We start from the raw sequence: 26,261 nt of genomic DNA on the forward strand, positions 1-26,261 counted from the left end.
CAAGCAGTGGTGAATACCCCATGGCTAAAGGACGTGTCACAGTTGCGGTCCTTTCTAATATCTGTCAAATACTATAACAGGTTCCTGCCAAACCTGGTTACTGTGTTCCATTCCTTGAACCTATTACTACAGATTAGGAAGAAATGGCAATGGACAAAGCAATGTGAGGTTGCTTTCCAAAAGGCAGAAGAAATTGCGACAGCAGACATTATACTCAGACATTATGATCCATATTGTCCAGTGAAACTTGCCTGTAATGCCTGGCCTAATGATACAGGTACAGTCATATCACATGTTATCAGTGATGGAAATGAACATCCATAGCCTTTTCACCATGTTCCCTTACTACTACAGAGAAAAATTACTCACAAGTTGACAGAGAGGTCTTCAGTCTGGTTTGGGATATAAAACGCTCCAACCAGTACTTGTATGGGAAAGAGTTTGCCTTCGCTACAGATCATCAACCACTAGTATCCATTTTCAATCCACAGAAAGGTGTTCCACTAACAGCAACAGTACCAATGCAGAGGTGGGCTCTACGAGGGGTGATTGATCAGTTCATGGCCCAAGGTAGAAGGAGTCAATTTTAGAAAACCTAGCACATTTATTTTTCAACGTAGTCCCCTCCTACATCTACACACTTAGTCCAGAGGTCGTGGAGCATACGGATCTTGGACCTCCAGAAAGTGTCCACAGCAGGGGTGATTGATAAGTTCGTGGCCTAGGGCAGAAGGAGATGAGTTATATAGCTCTCATTACATGCACATGCAGTTCAACTCTTTGACTGATTATGCAGAAAGTTTGAAGTTAATAACTCATCAGGGGTGATTGATAAGTTCGTGGCCTACACTCGACGATGAGTTATTAACCTCAAACTTTCTGCATAATCACTCAAAGAGTTGACCTGCATGTGCATGTAATGGCAGCTGTATAACTCATCTCTTTCTACCTTAGGCCACGAACGTATCAATCACCCCTGCTGTGGACACTTTCTGGAGGTCCAAGATCCGTATGCTCCATGACCGCTGGACTAAGTGTGTAGATGTAGGAGGGGACTACATTGAAAAATAAATGTGCTAGGTTTTCTAAAATTGACTCCTTCTACCTTAGGCCACAAACTTATCAATCACCCCCTCATATTTCTTGGGAGGATACAATTATAAGATCAAATTCAAGAGGATGACTAATCATGAAAATGCTGAGGAATTGTCCCATTTACCCTTGGAAAAAGAAATACCTGAAAAATTTATAAAAGAGGACACTCTCCCTAACGCATATCAAAAGTCTCCCTATTACAGCAGAGATGATCCAAAGGGAAACCAGAAAAGACCCTACACTGTCCTAGGTCTACATATCCACCCAAAATGGCTGGAATGTGCAGCTGAAACTCCAGTTCCCCCATTTTTACCAGTGCCAGAATGAACTTGCTCTTGACGGGGGTTGCTTTACAAAGGGACTAAGAGTTGTAGTATTGAAGGAGCTACATGCTGGTCATCTAAGCGTGGTTAAAGCGCTTTGTCTGGTGGCCTGGGAAAGATCAGCAGGTTGAGCAGCTTTCTCTGAAGATATCAAAGAGCAGAGCCTCTACATCTCTGGGAATGACCAGTATCCCCTGCCGGACCATTCATGGGCACAAATTTTATGGTAGCAGTGGATGCAACTACAAAATGGCCAGAAATGTTCCCTATAGCTTCCACTACTGCCTCACACAGTATTGATGAATTGAGAAGCCTTTTTTCAAGGACTGATGTTCCAGAACACTTATTCAGTGACAATGGACCACAATTTGTTGCAGAACATTTTCAGTCATTCCTGAAATGAATGGAATAAGTCATGTTCTATTGGAATAAGAATAAGACATCTGCATCGTACCACCCAGCTACAATTAGCTTAGCAGAAAGGTTTGTCCATAGTCTAAAAAACACAGTGCAAGCAATGTCAGTAGAACACACTACACTAACACCGAATCAGAAGCGCGTCGATTTCTACCTTGCAAATCTTAATGCAGCATGCTTCACAACCAACAACTTACCAAGGGTTATCCCTTGTATTTATGGTTGGATCTCCTCAAACCCAATCTCAGAAGAAGTATGCAGGATAAACAGCTGAGACAAATTGAAAGCTCCTCAAAACAAGGAGGTTTGAAATTTCAAACCTAAACAAGTAGTCCTGGCAGGGGACTACAAAGGTGATCAAAAGTGGGTATTTGGCAAGATTTAAGACAGAACTGGACCACTTTCCTACACAGTGGAGATTGTATTGTTGTATCTGGAGACAACACATCGATCAGTTGATAACAGCAGAATCAATTCTTAGAGAAGAAGAAAGGTGTCCAGAGCTGTCGAAGCCACTTCCTGCAGTCGTAGAGTCAACTCCTACAACCACCAAGGAGACCCCAGAACCTGAGATTGTTTCACAGCCACAAGTCTCACCTGCCAAGCAGTGATCCACCCACCGGTCAGGAAAGACATTATCCCAACAGAGTAAGTAAGTGTGTGTGTGTGTGTGTGTGTGTGTGTGTGTGTGTGTGTGTGTGTGTGTGTGTGTGTGTGTGTGTGTGTGTGTGTGTCTGTCTGTTTATAGGTATGAATCTAAGTTGAGATGTATTCTATATTGAGTTGGAGTTTATAGCAGGGAGGAGCATCGCAAGGGAATCTGCAGATGCTGGAAATTCAAGCAACACACACAAAATGCTGTTAAAACGCAGCAGGCCAGACAGCATCCATAGGAAGAAGCACAGTCAATTTTTCAGGCCGAGACCCTTTGTCAGGACTAAATGAAAGAAGAGATAGTAAGAAATTTGAAAGTGGGAGGGGGAGGGGGAGATCCGAAATGATAGGAGGAGACAGGAGGGGGAGGGATGGAGCTAAGAGCTGGAAAGTTGATTGGCAAAAGGGATACAAGGCTGGAGAAGGGAGAGGATCATGGGACGGGAGGCCTAGGGAGAAAGAAAGGGGAGGGGAGTGCCAGAAGAAGATGGAGAGCAGGCAAGGAGTTATTGTGAGAGGGAGAGAGAGAGAAAAAAAGGAAAAAATAAAAAATAAATAAAGGGATGGGGTAAGAACAGGAGGAGGGGCATTAATGGAAGTTAGAGAAGTCAATGTTCATGCCACCAGGTTGGAGGCTACCCAGACGGAATATAAGGTGTTGTTCCTCCAACATTAGTGTGGCCTCATTTTGACAGTAGAGGAGCCATGGATAGACATACCAGAATGGGAATGGGACGTGGAATTAAAATGTGTGGCCACTGGGAGATCCTGCTTTCTCTGGCGGACAGAGCGTAGGTGTTCAGCGAAATGGTCTCCCAGTCTGCATCGGGTCTCACCAATATATAGAAGGCCACATTGGGAGCACCGGATGCAGTATATCACACTAGCCAACTCACAGGTGAAGTGTCGCCTCACCTGGAAGGACTGTCTGGGTGAATGGTGGTGAGGGAGGAGGTGTAAGGGCACGTGTAGCACTTGTTCCGCTTACAAGGATAAGTGCCGGGAGGGAGATTGGTGGGAAGGGATGGGGGGGGGGGAACGAATGGACAAGGGAGTCGCGTAGGGAGCTATCCCTGCGGAAAGCAGAAGCGGGGGTGGGGAGGGAAAGATGTGCTTGGTGGTGGGATCCCGTTGGAGGTGGCGGAAGTTACGGAGAATTATATGTTGGACCCGGAGGCTGGTGGGGTGGTAGGTGAGGACAAGGGGAACCCTATCCCTAGTGGGGTGGCGGGAGGATGGGGTGACAGCAGATGTGCGTGAAATGGGAGGAGCACTGTGTACTTAATATTTCAGTAAAATTTGAGTAATATTGTAAATATATTGTTCGGTTAAGCACTCTTTGTTATTTACATACTTCATTACAGATTATATGTAAAAGTATGTGAACGGCATACGTCATTACACCACTATGTCATATATGCATGTCTTGCTAAAAGTAAAAACAAAACATGAATGTTCTCCCAGGCTCCCATCTTTTCCTTTCAATTTGTCTTATGCTTTGGAGTCACCACTTTTGATTCTGCCAATATCATCAGCAAACATAAACACGGCATTGGAGCTGTGCTTAGCCTCACAGTCATAAGTGTAAAGCGTTTTTGCAGTAATTAAAGACCAGATTATTAAAATAATTCACCAAAGTACAGGGGCAGTAGGATGTTCAATGCCACTGACTTCAATTTAAAATGTTACTTACAAAAATCTCTATCAAAAAAATTAGATCCTCTGGTTTGTACATGGAAAATAAGGGTTTTACAAGACAGTCATAAAATAAATATTGCCTACCATACAAATAAGACATTTATATCTATCCCCACGGGACAGTTGTCGTTCCAATTCACGGATGCGGGCTTTCAGTGCTTCAATTGTCGTTACAGTTGCATCTTCTGATATCCTGTAATTACAAGAAAAACAAATCATTGGTTTGATATAAACAGGACAATTTCAATACATTTGACACGATTAAATAAAATAAGAAATAATTAAAATTTGATTTAAAAAAGAAAGACACATAGCTATACAAAGATTTGTGAAGGAGATTAAAAATTGAAAGTATTAACACAGCAGGATTTTCCTTTCATAAAATGATCTATGATTATCATGTGCATATCTGAAAAAGTAGACTGCAGTTTTAAAGTACCTCTGGAAAGCACCCAAGTTTCAATGCTACTCTGCCAAATGACAGCCACATCGTTAAGACTGCCACTTATCAAGTCAATAAATAGCAATATACCAATGAGAAAATGTCAAACAGAGAATCAAATTAAGAATAATTACGTTGTTGTGCTAGCCAGAGACATGTATGCATCAGAGGAATCAAAGAAAGCACTTAAGAGCCTGTATGCATTCAACCAAATCTACTTCATTTTCTGCCAAACAAACCACAAAATGGCATGACACAGAAATACATTTAACTAGGAGCTGCAAGGGAGTTACTGTTAATTGTAATGGTGCTAATATAAAATGACAGGTAATTATATGGACACATAAGAAGACAATACTTCTCTGGAAAGAATACTATTATGGTTTCCTAATACATGATGATTAATAGAGGCTTCCACAGGTATGGAGTAAGCCATTTAACTCCAACACCTGAATGGAATATGTCTCAATTCATAAAGAGAGCAAAAAGTTATAATCATGCCTGGGAATAAAAGCCCAAACCTTTTTCATTTTAATACCTTCTCTTTAGTGCAGAAGAAACACTGGTCAGTTGGTCCATGGTAACAGTAAGCTAGCCTTGCCTATAAACCATAAACAATTTTGTACACAATAAAAAATTTTTAACACACATCCAATTAACATGTAATAGCAACATTTTTCCATTCAGATATCCATTCGTGAGACAATACACTTATCCACACATTACACACCTCAAAAATTCTCACTAAAAGTTTAGATACTGAAAGAGCGCAGAACTATCTCTCTGAGTAAATTATAGATTTCTGTAAGATTACCATGGTATAGTGATATACGACTGGTCATCTCTTCTGTACAAATAAAAATGCACCCACCTTGCAAACTAAGCACTTAGTACACTTCTGTTACACTTTTAATTTCTGTTCATGAAACACATTAGGAAAATGGGTGCATGGGTTTCTGCAGGCAATAGATTGATCAAAGTGAGAAGCTTTAGGAAGCATACATGCAGACCCTGAGCAAGTTCTAAACAGCAGCCAGAATTAGGATTCAATGGCAGGCCAACAGCTGAAATCAAAAGTTGCTACCTCTGAAATTCAAAATACATTCTCTGAAAAATTCTCAAACAATCTCTAATATTTATCTTCATCCTGTAACAAATTGTGCTTCTGTGGCAAAAAGCTAATTTCCATGGCATTTCTACCCTGTGTAGACATGGACAATAAACTTGAACAATCTACTTCGGATTTCAGCTTCCAGCAAACAGGATCACTTTTAACCCCAAAGACTGCTTAAATACATCAAAACTAGCTATGTATTCCTGCTTCTTATTATTCAGTGATGATAACACAGCCAGGCATGTACTGAATGTTAAGGGGCACTGCAGCTACGTGCTCAGAGTGCATAGCATATGCCAAGTTTTATAATGCTTTCAAATGTCTTTTATTTCTTTTGTTAAATAACTTTGAATGTTACCAAATGTCTGAAATGTTCATAATTGTTAAAAAATTTTTCATCAGCTGGTCATGGCAGATGGTATGGCTTGGTCAGCTGTCAAAAGATTTTACTTTTTTTATTGTTTCAAGGCTTATTCTGAGTAGTACAAGACCACTCCACCCCACTACAAGATGCCCTAGCATGGCACTGTATCATGCCAATTAAGATCAAGGCAAAACTTCCCAGCAAGTCAACATGATCGTTGATCTACAAAAGCAGACACTTGACAGTGGTCAATGGTCAACAAGTTTTAACCAAACAACTTGAAAGGAGGAATAGAGAATCATACATCCAAAATGGCCCATGACTAAATAGCTAGGAGTAAGGAAAGGAACAAAGATTGAATAGTCAAATCATTGGTAGACACCACTTGAAATGGGGAATTGAGGTCATCCAGCCAGGATTCAAGAACAAAAATCTCAAACTCTCTTTTAATCAGAATATTGAAACAAATCATGGAAGCAAAGAGATTTTATTTAAAATGCAATCAATGAAGCCAATAAAATCCTGATGGTTACTGCATCGGTCTCATTTATGAAAATAAGGACTGGTGATTCTACTCAACGGAGTATTTATCAACCCCTTCTAAAGGGCTGCATTTAGGTTTGGATGGTGAAATGTAAAAGCAATACAAGGAACAATACAGATGTATCTGAGTGTTAGCACTGCTTACTTCTCAAGCATATAAACTGATTGCATGTAGATGGCTCCTAAGCTTCATGTTTAGAAGGATGACATCTAAATCAATAAAGATGTTTTTATCAATAAGCTGGGTTCCATGAAGGAAAACATTATCCTCAAAATGGCGAATCAAGAACAAAGTGGCACAATCTTAAAAACAGAGCTAAACCAGCAGCTTTCATATGGAAAGGATTGTGAAAATCTGTAATTCTTTCTACCAAAAGATTTTGACCCCAACTTAACTGAAAGTTTGTTTTTTTTAAAGCAAGGTACAGGAAGAAAAGGCAGAACAGAAGTACAGATGATTGGCAGAACATGCTTGAAGGACTGAATGACCTAATCCTATTCTCATAAAAAGTAATTGTCAACAAAATATTGTTTTTCCTCTGTGTTCCTAAGTAACTTTATTGACATGCAAAGAAGGCAGACCTCACAGAAGAGCTACCAAACAGGCAGTACATTGGTGCACTCTGAAGTAAACAAAGCAACAATATATCAGTCTATTGATACAGTTTATGATTTGTCAATGGTGTTAAGTAATGTCATGAAAAAAAGTTCAATTTGAATTAAAGAATAGTGTCTAAATTATTTTGAAAATATAACTTTCTTAACAGATTCATGATATTCCAGACAGGAATCAATGCTTAAACAATTTGATTGATGTGATATCTACTGGCAGCTTGCTTACAAACAGTCAAAAGGACTTGGCAGTGAAGCCAATGGTAGCCACAGGCAGGTGGTGGTAATTGTAGAAAGGTCTTGATTTACTGCACTAAGGCAGACAGCACCAGAACACCAACCTTTGTTTTACAGACTAAATTACATTGGATCCCAGTTCCAGCATTTCACACATCAACAAAATCTCTAAAAATACATACAATAATGCATTCCATCAATCCGGTGTGCAAGCAAAGAAAAAGAGAATGCAATGGTAGTACTATACTAGCCCCACTGGCAGATAATGTGCAGTGGATGATAAAGGTGAAATTCTGGCATCCATAGATAAGTTGCACTCCCAACAGACCAATCATGAACACAGAACTACACAGCAGATGGTCTTTTCTTTCCCCTGCCACCATCTCACCCACTTCACCATTATTCCCTCCCCACTTTCTAAAACCAGAAGAGATTCATAAGAAGCAATAAAATTATACAGTAGAGGGAATGGGGAGATAAAGGGAGAGGCTAAAAGCTAAAGCTTTGAATCAAACAGTCGACAGCTTTTTAACAATAAACAGCAGTGCATGACGCAAATCTTCTTTCAGCATACTTACTAATTCATGGTTTGAAAACATCCAAGAAATACTTCACATTTGATAAACATCCTCAAATCACAACATGAACCTTCAAAGGACCAAAATGAGCACTTTATGCAACAGTGTAACCAACAACCATTTATCACTTGCACAAGGGCCCTATAAACCACATCCATCGTGCAAGTAAGCAAGTCTTAGTGTCAAGCATTGAAAAGGCATTAGGTTCCTGAAAATTTAGTGCTGTACAAATTAGCCTGGGTAGATTTATTCACTGCACTCAGAGGTCTGGGCCAATTTTGCACACTGGCAGGCACAAATTGATTTTGCAATTTAAAAAGCTTGCAACAGAAACTCAAATCTTTGAAGGACAGTTGCATTTTTATCTAAAATAAATATGCATTAAAAATAAAATTAACACTTAGTTGTGGATGAGGGCGAATACAAAGTATGTATTATAAAACACTTTAATAGCCATTTACTAATTATAGAAATGCTGCAAGTTACACTGGAAAAGAATGGTCTGGAGGTAGTCTGAATATCTTGGGAATGGTAAGCCAGCTCCCACTCACCTACTTGCTTAAAATTTTTGAAAAAAATAGGCAGATGCTGGAAATCCAAGCAACACACACAAAACGTTGGATGAACTCAGCAGGCCAGGTAGCATCTATGGAAAGGAGTGAATAGTCAGTGCTTCAGGCCAAGACCGTTCATCAGGACCGGATGAAGGGTCTTGGCTCGAAACTTCGACTGTTTACTCTTTTCCATAGATGCTGCCTGGCCTGCTGAGTTCCTCCAGTACTTTGCATGTGTTGCTTTCAAACATTTACTTTGAAGGGATCCCAAGGCAAGAACTCCTGAAAACATCCTGGCAGGCAGGTCGCTCTGATCACTGCTTCCTTTAGAAAAGCATTGACAGCCAGCTAAGTTATGCCCCAAGCTGTCAAATGGTTGGACTATCTTAGATATTCACAAATATTCAGAGATATTCAAAACCTATATAAACATAAATGTACTTAAAACAGTTTAAAAGGCTATTTAAGAACAGGACTGTTGGGAAATTGCATGAAATTGGTATGTTGGAGTTCAAGAGTCCAATATCAGATCTCACTCAGCTAGCAGCAAGTGGACAGCACAAAAGCACAGCAGGTAAAAGCTTTCGATAGAGTTCATCCCCACTCTCCCTTGTGGTCACAAGGATTTTTCACAGGTGCTCCTGTTTCCTCCCATTGTCCCAAGTTGCATATTAACTGATCACTGTGCATTAATTGGACAAGTGTCCAATTAATTCATCTTTTTGAAGGTACTTCTTTAGTTTAGGGTGCACAAATAAAGTTGTATATCCATCGTATAATGAAAAAAAGAGTATCTTTATTTTGCATTGTACAGAAAGAATAGCGGTATTTTTATCATCAATTTATTTTGCAGGCACGTTTTTGAAAATGCACAATCTTCATTAATTTGGTGCTCTCTTTCATAGCTGATTACAGCAGCAATATCACAGGCCAAAAGAATGCTTACAAGATCACCTTCCTAGTCAAAGAACACACAGTGTTTGATTTAGGTAACAAATGGTTAGAAAGAGCAGTTCTTTGAACTGAGTCAAGAAGAAGCCAAATAGCAGGTGTGGTGCAGCCCATAATCAATGAGTAGGCCACATCAAGTCCTGATTTAGTTGTAAAAAATTGCTACACTATCCAAAGATCAGTGCAATATGTGATTACTGCACAATCAATAGAGAGAATATTGATTTAGTTATTGTAGGTTCATATGGTCCAGACCTTGTTAAAATCACATTTATTAACTGGACTCTGCTCATTAACCATTTAATTTTGGTTTCATTTGAGTTTACGAGGGCCAGTTACTTTAAATATGCAATTGATTCATTTTGACTGAAAATATTACATGTTCAATTATGGGGGAATAGAACAAAAGTGATAAATGAATCCAATCCTACTGACAGTAAATCGAACACTTTAAAACTCCTCACAAAGTAATTAATAAAAGGGTATATACATTTGACTACATTGGCTAAGATGCATAGAGAACAAGATGAGTATGCCTCCATATCTGTATATTAGCTGCCGATGGAACTTGCGCACTTTTAGAATTTGAATAAAGAGAATTAGACTTGCTAATGAGCACTAAGCATCTGAAAGGCCAGTCAAGTAGTCACCATATTCACATGAAAACTAGCTTAAATTGCTGGACAAATGGCAATTTTATTTTGTGAAAATATCCCTGCATAGTATCAGCTACAGCTTCTGTGCTAACAAAGTTGCCTGACTCACAAGAATGTGGATTCAATTAGTACTCCAGAGACTTGAACACAAAATGTACGTTGACACTACAGTTCAATATCAAGGGACTGCTGTACTACTGAAGGTGTCATCTTTCAGAAGAGACATTAAACAAAGTCAGTTTAATATGCACTATCACATAGATACACACTATCCCATGGCACTATTTTTAAAGAGTATGTGAGTTCTTTCTTGTGTACTGGGCAAGATTTTGAGATCAGTGTTTTGAGACTATCTGGTTATTATCAAACTTGTGAAAGTCTGTCATGGGCAAACTGCTTATATTACAGGAGTGGCTTTACCTCAGAAAGTATTTAATTCGCTGTAAAGGAGCTATGAAAGATGTTAAATAATAACATACAGTCAGACCCCACATAACACTACCCCGCATAGTGCTGATTTGTTACAACATGGTTATTCAATACTTTACTGAAAATTTTTAAATGACAAAAATTCATTCTAAACAACACTTAAAACTTCTCAAGAGCAGCCACCATTACAGTAAGCATTTAATCAGCCAATGAGAGCACTTTACATACACTCTGAGCCACTTACAACCAATCACGTATTAGTTCACGCTATGCCTCCCCCGCGTGTGTAAATGTTCTTGCTCCATCAGCAATTTATTCCATTTTTTTCTCCAATAATGTCTGAAAAACGGCCTGCAACTTCCAGTGAGGGTAGTAAATCTATGTCTAGGAAAAGCATTAGCATGGATGTGAAACTGCAAGTGATACGGCATTTGGAAGCTGGTGAGCATCAGGGGTTGATGTTGGCACTTCTTTGAAATTTGCCATGTTCATCAATAATGACCCTGACTGGGAGTAAAGCAATAAGGCAAAGAGAGATGCTCTTGATATGATTTCCTGCTACCAAGAACTGCTTCATGAGAGGAAACTTAAGAAAAGGCTGTCAAATCTCGATGCCTACTTGAGAAGCCAAAGTTAGATGAAACCCCACAGCCCGGTCCCCCCTCTAAGATGTAACCAACACCCACTTCCCTACATTGCTGCTACAATGTGTTGCTGCTCCACTGCTATACAGGTTAGGCCTATTTGTGTGTTTGTTACTCCATGAATTACTGTGGAACATAAAATAGCATAGACTTCAAGTTTGATTGTTTTTAAATCAGACACACATCCATTTATGTAATGTTATAATGACCTCACATAGCACTGATTTACATAGCGCTCCACTTCTGAGGAACATTTGACGGGTTGCACTTGAATCCCAGGGGGACCAATATCCTGGCGGGGAGCTTTGCTAAGGCAACTGGGGAGAATTTAAACTAGAATTGTTGGGGGGTGGGAACCGAACTGAAGGGACTGGGGAAGAGGAGGTTGGCTCACAAATAGAGAAAGCTTGTAGACAGTGCAAGAAGGAGGATAGGCAGGTGATAGAGAAGGGACTCACTCAGACTAAAGGTTTGAGATGTATCTATTTTAACATGGGGAGTGTTGTGAACAAAGTAGATGAGCTTAGAGCACGGATCAGTACTTGGAGATATGATGTGGTGGCCATTCCAGAGACTTGGATGGCTCAGGGACAGGAATGGTTACTTCAAGTGCTGGGTTTTAGATGTTTCAGAAAGGACAAGGAGGGAGGCAAAAGAGGTGGGGGCATGGCACTGTTGATCAGGGATAGTGTCACGGCTGCAGAAAAGGTGGACACCATGGAGGGATTGTCTACGGAGTCTCTGTGGGTGGAGGTTAGAAACAGGAAGGGGTCAATAACTTTACTGGGTGTTTCTTACAGGCTGCCCAATAGTAACAGGGATATCGAGGAGCAGACAGGGAAACATATCCTGGAAAGGTGTAATAATAACAAAGTTGTCATGATGGGAGATTTTAATTTCCCAAATATTGAATTGGCATCTCCCTAGAGCAAGGGGTTTAGATGGGGTGGAGTTTGTCAGGTGTGTTCTGGAAGGTTTCTTGACACAATATGCAGCTAAGCCTACAAGAGGAGAGGCTGTACTTGATATGGTATTGGGAAATGAACCTGGTCAGGTGTCAGATCTCTCAGTGGGAGAGCATTTTGGAGATAGTGATCATAATTTTATCTCCTTTACAATAGCATTAGAGAAAGATAGGAACAGACAAGTTAGAAAAGCGTTTAATTGGAGTAAGGGGAATTATGAGGCTATCAGGCAGGAAATTGGAGGCTTAAATTGGAAACATATGTTCTCAGGAAGAAATGTGGCAAATATTCAGGGGATATTTGCGTGGAGTTCTGCATCGGTACATTCCAATGAGACAGGGAAGTTATGGTAGGGTACAGGAACCGTGGTGTACAAAGGCTGTAATAAATCTAGTCAAGAAGAAAAGAAAAACTTACAAAAGGTTCAGAGAGTGAGGTAATGTTAGAGATCTGGAGGATTATAAGGCTAATAAGAAGGACCTTAAGAAGGAAATTAGGAGAGCCAGAAGGGGCCATGAGAAGGCCTTGGCAGGTAGGATTAAGGAAAACCCCAAGGCATTCTACAAGTATGTGAAGAGCAAGAGGATAAGACGTGAAAGAATAGGACCTATCAAGTGTGACAGTGGGAAAGTGTGTATGGAACCGGAGGAAATAGCAGAGGTACTTAATGAATACTTTATTTCAATATTCACTATGGAAAAGGATCTTGGTGATTGTAGTGATGACTTGTAGCAGACTGAAAAGCTTGAGCATGTAGATATTAAGAAAGAGGATGTGCTGGAGCTTTTGGAAAACATCAAGTTGGATAAGTCGCCAGGACTGGATGAGATACTGTGGGAGGCGAGGGAGGAGATTGCTGAGCCTCTGACGACAATCTTTGCATCATCAATGGGAACGCGAGAGGTTCCGGAAGATTGGTGGGTTGCGGATGTTGTTCCTTTATTCAAGAAAGGGAGTAGAGATAACCCAGGAAATTATAGACCAGTGAGTCTTACCTCAGCGGTTGATAAGTTGATGGAGAAGGTCCTGAGAGGCAGCATTTATGAACATTTGGAGAGGTATAATATGATTAGGAGTAGTCAGCATGGCTTAGTCAAAGGCAGGTCGTGCCTTACGAGCCTGATTGAATTTTTTGAGGATGTGACTAAACACATTGATGAAGGAAGAACAGTAGATGTAGTGTATATGGATTTCAGCAAGGCATTTGATAAGATACCCCATGCAAGGCTTATTGAGAAAGTAAGGAGGCATGGGATCCAAGGGAACATTGCTTTGTGGATCTAGAACTGGCTTGCCCACAGAAGGCAAAGATTGGTTGTAGACTGGTCATATTCTGCATGGAGGTCGGTCACCAGTGGAGTGCCTCAGGGATCTGTTCTGGGACCATTACTCTTCGTGATTTTTATAAATAATCTGGATGAGGAAGTGGAGGAATGGGTTAGTAAGTTTGCTGATGACACAAAGGTTGGAGGTGTTCTGGATAGTGTGGAGGGCTGTCAGAGGTTACAGTGGGACATTTATAGGATGCAAAATTGGGCTGAGAAGTGGCAGATGGAGTTCAACCCAGATAAGTGTGAAGTGGTTCATTTTGGTAGGTCAAATATGATGACAGAATATAGTATTAATGGTAAGACTCTTGGCAGTGTGGAGGATCAGAGGGATCTTGGGGTCCAAGTCCATAGGACAATAAAAGCAGCTGCACAGGTTGACTATGCAGTTAAGAAGGCGTACAGTGTATTGGCCTTCATCAATCGTGGAACTGAATTTAGGAGCCGAGACATAATGTCGTAGCTATATAGGACTCTGGTCAGACCACATTTGGAGTACTGTGCTCAGTTCTGGTCGCCTCACTACAAGAAGGATGTGGAAGCCATAGAAAGGGTGCAGAGGAGATTTACAAGGATGTTGCCTGGATTGGGGAGCATGCCTTATGAGAATAGGTTAAGTGAACTTGGCCTTTTCTCCTTGGAGCGGTGGAGGATGAGAGGTGACCTGATAGAGGTGTATAAAATGATGAGAGGCATTGATTGTGTGGATAGTCAGAGGCTTTTTCCCAGGGCTGAAGTGTTTGCCACAAGAGGATACAAGTTTAAAGTGCTGGGGAGTAGGTACAGAGGAGATGTCAGGGGTAAGATTTTTACTCATTGAGTGGTGAGTGCGTGGAATGGGCTGCCGGCAACAGTGGTGGAGGCGGATACAATAGGGTCTCTTAAGAGACTTTTAGATAGGTACATGGAGCTTAGTAAAATAGAGGGCTATAGGTAAGCCTAGAAATTTCTAAGGTAGGGATATGTTCGGCACAAATCTGTGGACGGAAGGGCCTGTATTGTGCTGTAGGTTTTCTATGTTTCTATGTTTCTAACATATCCTCAGTGTTAAGCGGGGTCTAAGTGCATTTTTTATTTTATTTAGAGATACAGCACAGAATAGGCCTTTCTGCCCCTTTGAGTCATACAGCCCAGCAACTCCCAATTTAATCCTAGCCTAATCACGGGCCAATTTACAAAGATCAATTTTCCCCCTTCTTTGAATTGGTCATCACTCAATAAAGAAAATGGGAGAAACACAGAACCGTAGAACATTACAGCACAGAAACAGGCCTTTTGGCCCTTCTTGGCAGTGCCGAACCATTTTTCTGCCTAGTCTCACTAACCTGCACCTGGACCATAACCCCAATACACCTCTCATCCATGTACCTGTCCAAGTTTTTCTTAAATGTTAAAAGTGAGCCCACATCTACCACTTCATCTGGCAGCTCATTCCACAATCCCACCACTCTCTGTGTGAAGAAGCCCCCCACTAGTGTTCCCTTTAAACTTTTCCCCCTTCACCCTTAACCCATGTCCTCTGGTTTTCTCCCCTTGCCTCAGTGGAAAAAGCCTGCTTGCATTCACTCTATCTATACCCATCATAATTTTATATACCTCAATCAAATCTCCCCTCATTCTTCTATGCTCCAGGGAATAAAGTCCTAACCTACTCAACCCTTCTCTGTAACTCAATTTCTCAAGTCCCAGCAACATCCTTGTAAACCTTCTCTGCATTCATTCTACCTTAATATCCTTCCTGTAATTTGGTGACCAAAACTGCACACAATACTCCAAATTCGGCCTCACCAATGCCTTATACAACTTCACCATAACACTCCAACTCTTATACTCAGTACTTTGATTTATAAAGGCCAATGTACCAAAAGCACTCTTTACGACCCTATCTACCTGTGACACCACTTCTAGGGAATTTTGTATTCCCAGATCCCTCTGTTCTACTGCACTCCTCAGTGCCCTACCACTTACCTTGTATGTTCTACCTTGGTTTGTCCTTCCAAAGTGCAATACCTCACACACACTTGTCTGTATTAAACTCCATCTGCTATTTTTCAGCCCATTTTTCCAGCTGGTCCAAATCCCTCTGCAAGCTTTGAAAACCTTCCTCACTATCCACTACACCTCCAATTTTTGTATCATCAGCAAATTTGCTGATCCAATTTACCACATTATCATCCAGATCATTGATATAGATGACAAGTAACAACGGACCCAGCACTGATCCCTGTGGCACACCACTAGTCACAGGCCTCCACTCAGAGAAGCAATCCTCCACTACCACTCTTTGGCTTCTTCCATTGAGCCAATGTCTAATCCAATTTACTACCTCTCCGTGTATACCTAGCGACTGAATCTTCATAACTAACCTCTCATGCGGGACCTTGTCAAAGGCCTTACTGAAGTCCATGTAGACAACATCCACTGCCTTCCCTTCATCCACTTTCCTGGTAACCTCCTCGAAAAACTCTAACAGATTGGTTAAACATGACCTACCATGCACAAAGCCATGTTGACTCTCCCTAATAAGTCTCTGTCTATCCAGATACTTGTAGATCCTATCTCTTAGTACTCCTTCCAATAATTTACCTACTACCGACATCAAACTTACCGGCCTATAATTTCCCAGATTACTTTTAGAGCCTTTTTTAAACAATGGAACAACATGAGCTATCCTCCAATCCTCCGGCACCTCACCCGTAGATACCGACATTTTAAATATATCTGCCAGGACCTCTGCAATTTCAACACTAGTCTCCTTCAAGATCTGAGGGAATAAATACCCTGTCAGGTCCTGGGGATTTATCTACTCTGATTTGCCTCAAGATAGCAAGTACCTCCTCCTCTTTAATCTGTATAGGTTCCACTACTTGTGAGGAGGAATATTATTTAAATGAATGATCCAAACAACAGTAAGCTTTTAAGAATTGTTTTAGTACTTGTTTTTTGTAGGAACCCTTGATCTTTTAGATGGTCAAAACTTTAATTCCTAAATTTTAAAACATAACTTATAATCTGTGACTTTAAATGACTTTGCATCAAATCTTTCCAGTAGATTCAGTTTTTACATGCAACTTCTGAAATAGTTGGCTAGTATAACCTAAGCCAGAAGGAGTATAACTATTAGTCATTATGCTTGTACTTAAAAAAAATATCTGAATTAAACCTGCTCAATGGTGTGTTTTCCCACTAGCGCTAGTAACTCATGCTGAATTAATTATCTTATATCGTGTCTGCCTAGGCAACAATACAGCCTCTAACAGAATCCATTAACTTCATTAGCAAATAATGATCACGATGGAAAGTCTCAATGGACCCAACTGGGTCTATCAGATAGAACAGGTCATTTGTCAAACATTAGTGCACACGTGTGCTCTTTGCTCCTCAAATTAAACAGTGGAATTCCCAAATTAACATCTCAGATGGTTTCACTATGCAATCCATTAATTAAATCATATTAGTTTACACACCCCCAGAAACCTGAAATATTTGAATGGCTGCTTCTATTGTGTTAAAACTTGAAATGTAGTTCTATAGTAATGGTCATAATCACCGGAAAAGGATGTACATTGGTCAGAATTACTAAATTTACTTCCTGCTAAAACAAACATTAGTATGGCAGGGCCAATGAGGGTATAAGGGAACTGTTCTGCACAAGAAATCAATAGAACTCATGTTTCACCTTTGGACCTACTTTGGATCAGAGAAATGTGTTCAAAGCACTTCATAATGCCAGGACCAAATTTCATAGGACATTTCTATCCAAAATATAAAAAATGCATGTGATCTAACAGGATAGAGGACGTAATAAATTAAAATAACATTGAGATTAGATATCAAGTTTCTGCACTCATTTTTTTCTTCTCTTCCTTTCAAAAGTGAAAACTCAAGCTGGTATATTGTTGCCTTGGTAATAACAGCCTCACCCATATATGCATTTTTTTCATTTCTAAGTCTCTCTAACTGAAAAGAAGCAAATATTTACAAATATTTTCAATGCTAGTCACAGGTGAACAATGCAAGTCTGCTGGGTTCTTTTGTCTCTCTACCTCAGATCTCAGCCAGGTTAGTACCACAAACTGGTGATTTCTTCCCATTGAACTACACTTTAGGAAATTAACTGAAATAAATGACATATTCCACCTGGGAGGACATATCAATTATAGGGATTAGCCAATTTTCTTAACAAGAATCCACTGAATAAATTGAAATTAGTAGAATCCTGCATTTCCAGAGTATTCATTTATCATGAGCTGTCATTGCAGTTTTCTCATCCCCCTTTAAATCCTTGATCTAGCTTATAGCTTAAGCAATTAAAACATAAACATACTGAAATACAAATCAGAACATTTTTCTCATGGTCTATGCTATATTTCAATCAATAACTGAAAATAAAATACACCATTCCAGGTCAATAACTATAAAAGAATAGCCAAGATTCATATTTATAAATCTAATTTAGGTGGTGAATGGAGCTTAGAAAAATAGAGGGCTATGGGCAACTCTAGGTAATTTCTAAAATAAATACATGTTCAGCATGGCATCGTGGGCCGAAGGGCCTGTATTGTGTTGCAGGTTTTTTATGTTTCTATGTTTGAATATTTATTCACCTCAGTTAATTGACTTTAGTTCCATTCATATTTCATACTTTAGCAAAAAGGCATACATGATAATTTTGAGATGCCTACAATTACAACCTTCAAAACCTTTCAACAGTTGTCCATTATCTTGCTACAATCATTTCTTGATTCAATGGTACAAGATAAAACTCTGTGCAACTCTTAAAAAAAATCACTTCAAAGGCACATGATATATGTGCTCAAAAACAATTTTCATTAATGTTGTGCTTTTGACACATTAAGACATCCAAAAACATATTACTGAATACTGTATATTTTACAATACGTTTTGGACATGGGCTTCCTTTTCTGGGGTTGTACAGCTGAGCGATCAGAAAACCCCTAATTATTATTGTTCTAAAATGATTGAAATATTCTCCCCAAAATTACTAAGCAAGTAGTTATCTCATCCACCATGACTCATATCTGATCCATTGTGACTGCTTCCTTTCAAATCTATCATGCCTTCAAAGTACAAAAGGAGAAAAGGAACGAGTACCAAATATAAGCACCAGCATAAAACACAATGACCAGTGGTGGAAAAGTTAGACGTGTATTTAGATGTGAAAATCCATAACCCACTGCTGGTGATAACATACTTCAGCATCACATTCTGTGGAAAAAGTTCAAAAAGAAGGAAGACCTTTAAAATTGCTAATCTGACAAGAACTTCAACTTTTTATAAATGTTTGTGATAATAAAGCCTTGAAAATAGTCAGATATTGAACAACACACATCAAAGTTGCCGAAGGGTCCTGACGAAGGGTCTCGGCCTGAAACGTCGACTGCACCTCTTCCTAGAGATGCTGCCTGGCCTGCTGCGTTCACCAGCAACTTTGATGTGTGTTGCTTGAATTTCCAGCATCTGCAGAATTCCTGTTGTTTGCGTTTAAAAAGATATTGAACAACTGATTTCATAATGGCATACTAAGTCATAATGTTCATTGAAAAGCACACTTACAATATTAACTGTGCCTAATCCATTCTCTCACAACAGTTACTTCAAATGTTTATTTATTTTAAACATGGAACAAAGAACAGATCAGCACAAGACCAAGCCCTTCAGCTCGCAAAGTGTGAAGAACCAAGCAAATTAGTAATCAAATGGCCAACTAATCTAATCTCTTCTGTCAACACAATCCTTCCATTTTCCTCACATTCACGTGCCTATCTCTGAAAAGTCTCTTAATGTATCTGCCTCTACCAACAACCCAGGCAGCATATTCCAAGCCCTACCACCCTCTGTGTAAAAATACTTGCCCCTTACATCTCCTTTGAGATTACCCCCTCTCACCTTAAACCAATGCCCTCTGGTATTAGACATTTCAAACCTGGGAAAAAGATACTGTCTGTCTATTTTATCGATGCTTCTCAATATCTTATAAACCTCTGTCAGATCTTCTCTCATGTTCTAACACCTCACAACTTGCAGTAGTGTACATGTCTAAAGTTTTATATCACTACTTGTAAAATGTTAAAAAAAGAGCTAGTTAAAAATTGAAAACTTTTTCCTTCTCAGATGACTGACAATGTGATCTCATCAACAAAATTTACTGTTACATAATTTAACCCATTGGAGGGATGTCAAAGATTCAATTGATGGATGTCAAAGATCATCCTCTCACAGGTGATGCGGGAGTGTAAGGCTTTACAGCAGCAGCAAGTGGGTAAGGAGTTTGGATGTACTCCCATGACCACATGGGCTTCATCTGGGTGCTCCAGTTTCTTCCCACATTCTAAAGACATAAAGGTTGGTAAATCATGGACATGTTATGTTGGTGCCAGAAGCATGGCAACATTTGCAGGCCACCCTCAGAACATCTTTGGACTATGCTGATTGTTAACACAAATGATGCATTTCACTACAGTGGATTCCAGTTAATTGAAACACATCAGGACCAGTACATATCGGTACAATTATGGCTGCCCCAATTAGCCAAAATTTCATGGAAATCTTTAAAAAGGTATACAAAAAAAAGATAAACCACTATTTAACTGAGTAACAAATTATGCATTTAAATGAATTACAGAACATATTAGATCACTATCAAAACTACTATATTACTGTAAAACTGTGTATTAGTTCCTAATTGTTACCGATGGAGGAATTCATCCAGTGTACCTGTACCCTGCCACTTTCTTTGTTTTGAGTGACTGTAAATGAACAAAATCTGGGCAGACACCTAGTGCAGATAATGTACTGCCTTCATACAATGCTATCAATGACTGCATCCTCCAAGTCTCCATTTCCATTGTAACATTCATGATAATTGTCAATAACTTCAAATTCTTTGTAGTGAGCCCAGTTTTGAATTATCTTACTGCTTATTTCTCATCAACTATCAATGACAAAAATCACTTTTTAAAACACAAGTGCATGCAACTGACACTATTTAAAAACTGTTCACCCTAATCACACTGTACTGTCCAACAATCACACAAATGCATACATCTGATGCTGTTCAGCAAATCTCCCGCCCCATTGAAGCAACTGCTCTGATTAACTGATGGCCCAATTAACCAGAAATTACTGTATATGCTTTGATGTACATAACCTTCAGTACTAGAGCACAAACAGGTCCTTTGGCCCATCTAGTCCATGTTAAATTATTACTCTGCCTAGTCCCACTGACCTGCACCTGGACCATAGTCCTCCATACACCTCCTATCCACATAACTATCCAAAATTCTCTTAAATGTTGAAATCAAACCTGCATCCACTACTTCCGCTGGAAGCTTGCTCCATATCTCACTGCTCTCAGAGTAAAGAGGTTCCCCCTCAGGTTGCCCTTAAGCATTTCACCTTCCGTCCTTAAGCATTTCACCTTCCATCCTTAACCCATGACCTTTAGTTCTAGTCTCACTCAACCTCAGTGGAAAAACCCTGCTTGCATTTACCCTATCTATGCTCCTCATAATTTTGTATACCTCTATCAAATCACTCTCCAATGCTCCAGGGAATAAAGCCCTAACCGTTTCAACCTCTCACTATAACTCAGGTCATCAAGTCCCAGCAAAATCCTTGTAACTTTTCTATACTCTTTCAATCTTATTGAAATATTTCCTGTAGGTAGGTGTGCAGTTCTGGTCACAACACTCCAAATTAGGCCTCACCAACGTCTTATACAATTTCAACATAACATCCCAACTCCTGTACTCAATACAGGTTTCCCCCGCCATCCGAAGGTAGAGCGTTCCTATGAAACGGTTCGTAAGCCGAAATGTCATAAAGCGAAGAAGCAATTACCATTTATTTATATGGGAAAATTTTGTGAGCGTTCGCAGACCCAAAAATAACCTACCAAATCATGCCAAATAACACATAAAACTTAAAATAACAGTAACATATAGTAAAAGCAGGAATGATATGATAAATACACAGCCTATATAAAGTAGAAATACTTCTCTACTACCATTGCCTGCAGAGATCTCTGTAGCGAAAATCTCACGCAAGCACTCTCGGCAGAAAATCTCACACAAGCGCTGTTGGCATAAACGCGCTCTCCAGTAACCTTTAAACTATGAAGCTGCCAAATCTACCAAATAACACGTTAAAATACACAGCATATATAAAGTAGAAATAATGTATGTACAGTGTAGTATCACTTACGGGAATTGGGAAGACACCGAGCACACTGATGATGGTGTGTTAGACTGAGTCGTCGCAGGCTGGGTGATGCAGTGGCCCCCACCCTCCGGGCCGCCGACCGGATACATTGCCGCAAAGCACGCAGGGGTAGCCAGGAGGCACACAGCACATCGTTAAGAAAAAAGCCGAAATAAACATGCTAATTAATTAGGTGCTGCCCAGCACGTAAATGTCGGCGCAGATCAGAGGCGATTGCCGATTGCATCGGCACTAATCTGGGCCGACAATTACGTGCTAGGCAGCACTTAATTAATTACCATGTTTATTTCGGCTTTTTTCTTAAAGATGTGCTGTGTGCCTCCCGGCTACCCCTGCATTCTCCGCGAATCGGTACAGTATCTGTCCGGGGCCCAGGTGTTGGGGTGGTGGGACACGGGGGTGTCATCTCATCGTCGATCAGGGCAGGCAGCTCATCTTCTCCTATAACTGCCTGCCTCGATGTCGAAGATCGAGGTTCGTCGTCTGCTGTGGCTGATGAGGAAGGCTTGCTTGACTGCTGAGCCTCGAGCATTTTTATATCACGCAGTTGTTTGTAAGGACTCAAGACATCCTCCAAATATCCCCTAAACCTATGTACCCTTTCAAAATTAAAATCGTATTTTATAATTGCAGCGAAAGTCTCACGCAGTTGCTTCACTTTCTGCATTCGGTTGAATTTGGTTTCAATTGTTATCCTTTCCTCTTCCAATTGCATCAGCTCTTCTTCTACCAGTTCTTGGTCATGGGATGCCAAAACCTCTTCAACATCATCTTCGTCAGCTTCCACAAGCGAAACTCACTTTGTCCTTGCTTCGTTCACCACGATCAAAACGCTTAATTATGTCTAGTTTTACGCTAAGTGTAACACCCTTACGAGCTCCTTCAGGCTTTTCCGACACCTTAGAGCTCATCTTGCAAACGGCTGCTCACAGGCTCGTGTTTAAGCAATGCCGTTCCAAATCTGGGGGCGAGTGGCTGCTCGGGGTGTGCGCTGCCTTTTATCGCGCGCTGATTTTTTAATCGCACGCTGCCTTTCTTCGTAACAGTGAAAACATCTTCTGAAAGCAAAAACAGGGTACTAATGTAGATCTTTCCTAACAGTGAGGTTCCGTAAAGCGAACTTTCAAAAAGCAGGGGACACCTGTACTTTGATCTATAAAGGTGTCAAAAGCTCTCTTTACAACCCTATCTACCGGTAACGCCATTTTCAAGGAATTATGGATCTATATTCCCAGATCCTTCTGTTCTACCACACCCCTCAGCGCCCTGTTGTTCAGCATGCAAGTTCTATCCTGGTTTATCCTCCCAAAATGCAACACTTCACACTTGTCTGCATTAAATTCCATCTGGCACTTTTCAGCCCATCTTTCCAGCTGGTCTAGATCTGGCAGCAAGCTTTGATACCTTTCCTTACTGTCCACTAAGCCCCAATCCTGGTGCAATCAGTACATGTGATAATTAATAACAAGTTTCAAAACCTGGGGCTCTGTACCTCCCCCTGCAACTGGATCCTCGACTTCCTTATCAGGGGGCCACAGTCAATGTTGATTAGTAATAACACCTCCTCAATGATAATCAGAAAAGCACATCTCAACTATGCATGCTTAGCCCACTACTCTACTCTCTCCACAGTCATGATTGTGAGGATAGGCGCAGCTCAAACGGCATCTATATATTTTCCAATAACACCACTTCCTTTGGCAGAATCTGATGGTTGAGTTGTGTTACAGTACAGCCTCGCGCTCAATGTCAATAAAACCAAGGGACTGATTGTAGACTTCAGGAAGAGGAAGTTCTGAGAACACATACCAGTCCTCACAGAAGGGCCAGGGATGGACAGGGTGAGCAGCTTAATGATATCCTGGTAAATCAACATATCACAGGACCTCTCCTGGGCCTAACATGTTGATGGAATCATGAAGAAGGCATACCACTGCCCATACTTCATTGGGAGTTTGATGAGGTTTGGTACCTCACCAAAGGAGTACTGTGAAGAGCATTCTGACTGGTACGGAGCCTTCAATGCACAGGACTGCAAGAAACCAAAGAGGATTTTAGACTCAGCAAATCCCGTAACTAGCACAACCCTCCCCATCATCAAGGGCATCTTCAAGAGGCAATACCCCAAGGTGGAACCCATTGTTAAAGACCCTCACCAACTGGGACATACCCCCTTGGTGGTGTTACCTTCAGGTTCCCTCTGCCATCACATTCATGAATAGTCCACAAACCCATGACATTATTGTTCTTCTGCACTATTTATTTATTTTGTAACTTATAATCATTGTTTTGTCTTGTACTGTACTGTAGCTTCCAAACAACAAATTTCATAATGTGTCAGTGATAATAAAGCTGATTTTGATCCTGAAATCTCTTGTGGCTTATCCTCAATGAAATTAATTTTGGAAAAGTAGAAGATGCCACTATGAATGCTGGGTTTTGAAGATATAAAGTTAACTGGGTATAAAGTTAACTGAAGTTATTAGTGATACACACAATGTGTTGGAGGAGCTCAGCAGGTCAGGCAGCATCTATGGACAGGAATAAACAGTCAATGTTTTGGGCCGAGATCCTTCACCAGGACCGAAATGTTGAATGTTTATTCCCATCCACAGATGCTGCCTGACCTGCTGAGCTCCTCCAGCACATTGTGTGTTTTGCTCTAGATTTCCAGCATGTGCAGTATCTCTAGTGACAAATGAAATTATTAGTTTGTTTTAGAAATGTAGCTCTACAAATCCCACACAAAATATTTGGAATATTGCGAGGTTTCATTAACAATGACAGTATTACAATATAAAATTAATCACAAATTTCAGAGAATAAAACTATATATTAAGTAGTCAATTCTAGATACATTTGAAGTGAGATAAATATTCAGAGGGCTTTCAATAATCCTGAAAGCAAGCAAGTATTGCAGTAAACATTTTAGAAACACGAGGTTTAAAATTTGCTGCAGCGATCAAATGATACTTTGTTGCCTTGAGTTTCTGCCATTTATAAGTTACAAATGATATATGGAAACATAAGTAAAATAAAAAAGATATTATCCCTTGCCTTAAATTTAGTAAAGAAGAGCACATTAAAAAAGGCATGCTGCAAATTCCAGAGACCATGCAATGGAGACAGATTCAATTACCACAACTACACTGAAATTTCTATTGTTTCAAGCAAGCATGAAATTTGGCAACAATCAGATTGGCGGCTTTGTAGGTCCCATTTATCTTGCCAGGGGTACATAAGCCAGCCTCACTGAGGGCTGGGAGATGAATATTAAAACCCCTGCATTCGTAGCAGCTGCAAGCGTGTCGCTCCATTTTATTCCCCCTGATTAATGGCCTCCTATTCCTGATTTATAACTCCCCGCTGGACAAGCCTTAGCCACACTGGAAATATTAGAGAATTATTAAATAAACATTCATACGTCATGTCTGTTTCATACACTCCTCATAATGCAACTGACTCCAACAGGAATTCAAGCGCCAGGAACTGTTTGCTTTAACTCTGACACGCAGCATCTTGAATGATTCATGCCTTGACTTGCTAAAACACTTAGTATCATACATCATGCCAGCAGTAGTCTCCCAGTTTGCAGAGTGTCTATACTGGCCCAGGATGAATCAATCTTGACTGAAGGTCTCTTGCTGCCACATTAGGCATATATCATCACCCACTTTTTCTCCCCCAGGTCAGGTGCCATTGGTCCCAGAGCCATGGCCTTTAAAGTATGACCCCAATATTAATTTAGGCAGTTCAAACCAGTCCCAAGTCAACAGTCAGTCCAAACTTTTGTAGGCTTTGACAAACTAACAGACCCACTCATCTGTGTGTGCACCTGCATGCATGTTCGAGGGAAAGGGGAGATGAAATAGTACAGAGAGAAAACTGTCAATGCAGATAAAATCCTAACAGTGGATTCCAGTGGGGCACATCAGCAATCAGTACCTTTTTGGCCCAATTAAGCAGCTACCCCAATTCGCCGAAGTTCCATGGAGATAATTCAAAAGGTATATAAAAAAAGAGAAACTGAGTAACAAATTATGCATTTAAATGAAATACAGAACAAATTAGAATACTACCAATAGTACTACAGTTCTATAAAACTGTGTATTAGTTCCTAATAGTTATTGATGGACAAATTAATCCAGAGTACAAAATCAGTGCAGGCACCTAGTGCAAATAATGAACTGCTTTCACAGAATGCTCTTCACGACTGCACCCTCCAAATCTTCATAGTAGTAAAATAGTTTCATTTTCACTTCCAGCCATTTCTGGCATCTCCAAGCCTGAATGCCTGAAACTGCAGTGAGCAAAACAGTTTGGAATTGATTTACTGCTTATTTCTCATCAATTATCAGTGAGAACAATCACTGATTTTTGAATACAAACACACGCAACTGATGCTATTTAAAA

General features: G+C 40.2%; 1 protein-coding gene across 6 annotated transcripts in view; it reads right to left on the minus strand.

Moving 5' to 3' along the window:
* Positions 1-26,261, minus strand: part of rnf220a (ring finger protein 220a) — a 478,182-nt gene that overhangs the window by 39,690 nt on the left and 412,231 nt on the right. For all 6 annotated transcript variants that reach the window (XM_072273652.1, XM_072273653.1, XM_072273650.1 and 3 more), the window contains one exon: positions 4,272-4,380. In XM_072273652.1, the coding sequence (XP_072129753.1) occupies positions 4,272-4,380 (109 nt within the window). The remainder of the gene's footprint in view (positions 1-4,271; positions 4,381-26,261) is intronic.

Source organism: Mobula birostris, chromosome 12, assembly GCF_030028105.1.
Source record: "Mobula birostris isolate sMobBir1 chromosome 12, sMobBir1.hap1, whole genome shotgun sequence".
Lineage (NCBI taxonomy): Eukaryota > Metazoa > Chordata > Chondrichthyes > Myliobatiformes > Myliobatidae > Mobula > Mobula birostris.